Source organism: Crocuta crocuta, unplaced genomic scaffold (assembly GCF_008692635.1).
Source record: "Crocuta crocuta isolate KB4526 unplaced genomic scaffold, BGI_CrCroc_1.0 scaffold172, whole genome shotgun sequence".
In the NCBI taxonomy this organism is placed as follows: Eukaryota; Metazoa; Chordata; class Mammalia; order Carnivora; family Hyaenidae; genus Crocuta; species Crocuta crocuta.
Genome location: NW_027528872.1, coordinates 8,847,451 through 8,848,952, shown reverse-complemented (window position 1 = coordinate 8,848,952; position 1,502 = coordinate 8,847,451). Strand labels below are relative to the sequence as shown.

General features: G+C 38.5%; 1 protein-coding gene across 1 annotated transcript; it reads right to left on the bottom strand.

Moving 5' to 3' along the window:
• Nucleotides 1-569: 569 nt before the first annotated feature.
• LOC144225342 (olfactory receptor 8B3-like) lies at nt 570-1,502 on the bottom strand. The gene has a single exon (XM_077756503.1). The coding sequence runs from the start codon at nt 1,500-1,502 to the stop codon at nt 570-572; it is 933 nt and encodes a 310-aa protein (XP_077612629.1).

Genomic DNA, 1,502 nt, shown 5'->3' with positions numbered 1-1,502 from the left:
AAAGAAAAGCTTGCCAAAAGACACTTTAAACATAATGTTTACACATGTAAAATGGATTAACTTTGATTGCTTTTATGGAATCTTCAACCCCAGGATTTAAAGGAGACATACTGTTGACAGTTGGAGGATGGAACATGGGGAGTACAAACAATATCTGATATATGTTTCTAATACCAAGTAGCAGGTAAAAACACTCCCAATTATACAATGTCACTCCAGTGTTAACTAAATCAATACTTCAATATAATCAGTCCACCATGTTCCAGAGGAAAAAACAAGTTCAATATGACTACGGGGGGGAAAAAAAAGACATGTTTCTTACTTAATGCTATTACTAAACAGAACAAGAAGGTGAAGAAGATATTGTGGTAATGCTGAGGAAAAAAAATCTCCACTTTATTATATTTTAAAGAACACCTACTTTATACAACTAAAAATAACTTATGAGACTCAAACTTCCTTTACCATGCTAAGGAAAAAAGAGGCTAAGAATATTTCCACTAAACATACTTTATTTAAACACACAGTATCTCCTTGCATGCAACTAACTGCACAGACACAGTTTTTAATCAGAATGTTCTATTACTCAGAGTTTTCATTAGAGCAAGTTTAATGTCTTTGTTTCTCAAGCTGTAAATGAAAGGGTTCATCAAGGGAACTATATTGGTATAAAAAACAGAGGAGATTTTCCTCTCATTCATAGATCCAGCAGAAGATGGTTTAAGATACATAAATGCACCAGATCCAAAGAACAAAGAAACAGCAATTATGTGGGAACTGCAGGTGCTGAAGGCTTTGGACCTGCCCTTGGTGGAGCTGATGAGGAGGATGCTGGAGAGGATAAAACCATAAGAGACAAAGATGATGACACTGGGCACAATCACATTGATGCCCACCACGATGAAAACCACCAGCTCATTCACGTAGGTGCTTGTGCAGGAGAGCTGGAGCAGGGGGAGGATGTCACACAAATAATGGTTGATGGTGTTGGCATCACAGAAGGTCAGTCTCAGCATGCATCCCGTGTGGGCCATGGCATCAAAAAATGCCACCGAGTATGAAACAAGTATAAGGCTGGAACACACTTTAGGGGACATGATGACATTATACAAAAGTGGGTTACAGATGGCCACATAGCGATCATAAGCCATTGATGTCAGCACATAACCTTCAGAAATACCAAAAAAACTGAAAAGACAAAGCTGGATCATGCACCCCTTGTAGGAGATGATATTCTTCTTTGATGTGAAATTAAAGAGCATTTTGGGTGTAAACACAGAAGAATAACAGAAGTCTATGAAGGACAAATTGAATAGGAAAAAGTACATGGGGATATGTAGATGTGAATTCAACCCAATTAGAGTTATCAAGCCTAAATTTCCCAATGCAGTGACCACATACGTAACTAGAAACAGGTAGAAAAGGGGGAGCTGGAGATCTGGTAGGTCTGTTAGCCCCAGCAGAATGAATTCAGTCACAGAAGAAGCATTCTCAGGCACCAT

Coding starts and splice junctions, on each gene's coding strand:
- LOC144225342 (XM_077756503.1), bottom strand. CDS start 1,502: ATGGTGCCTGAGAATGCTTCTTCTGTGACTGAATTCATTCTGCTGGGG.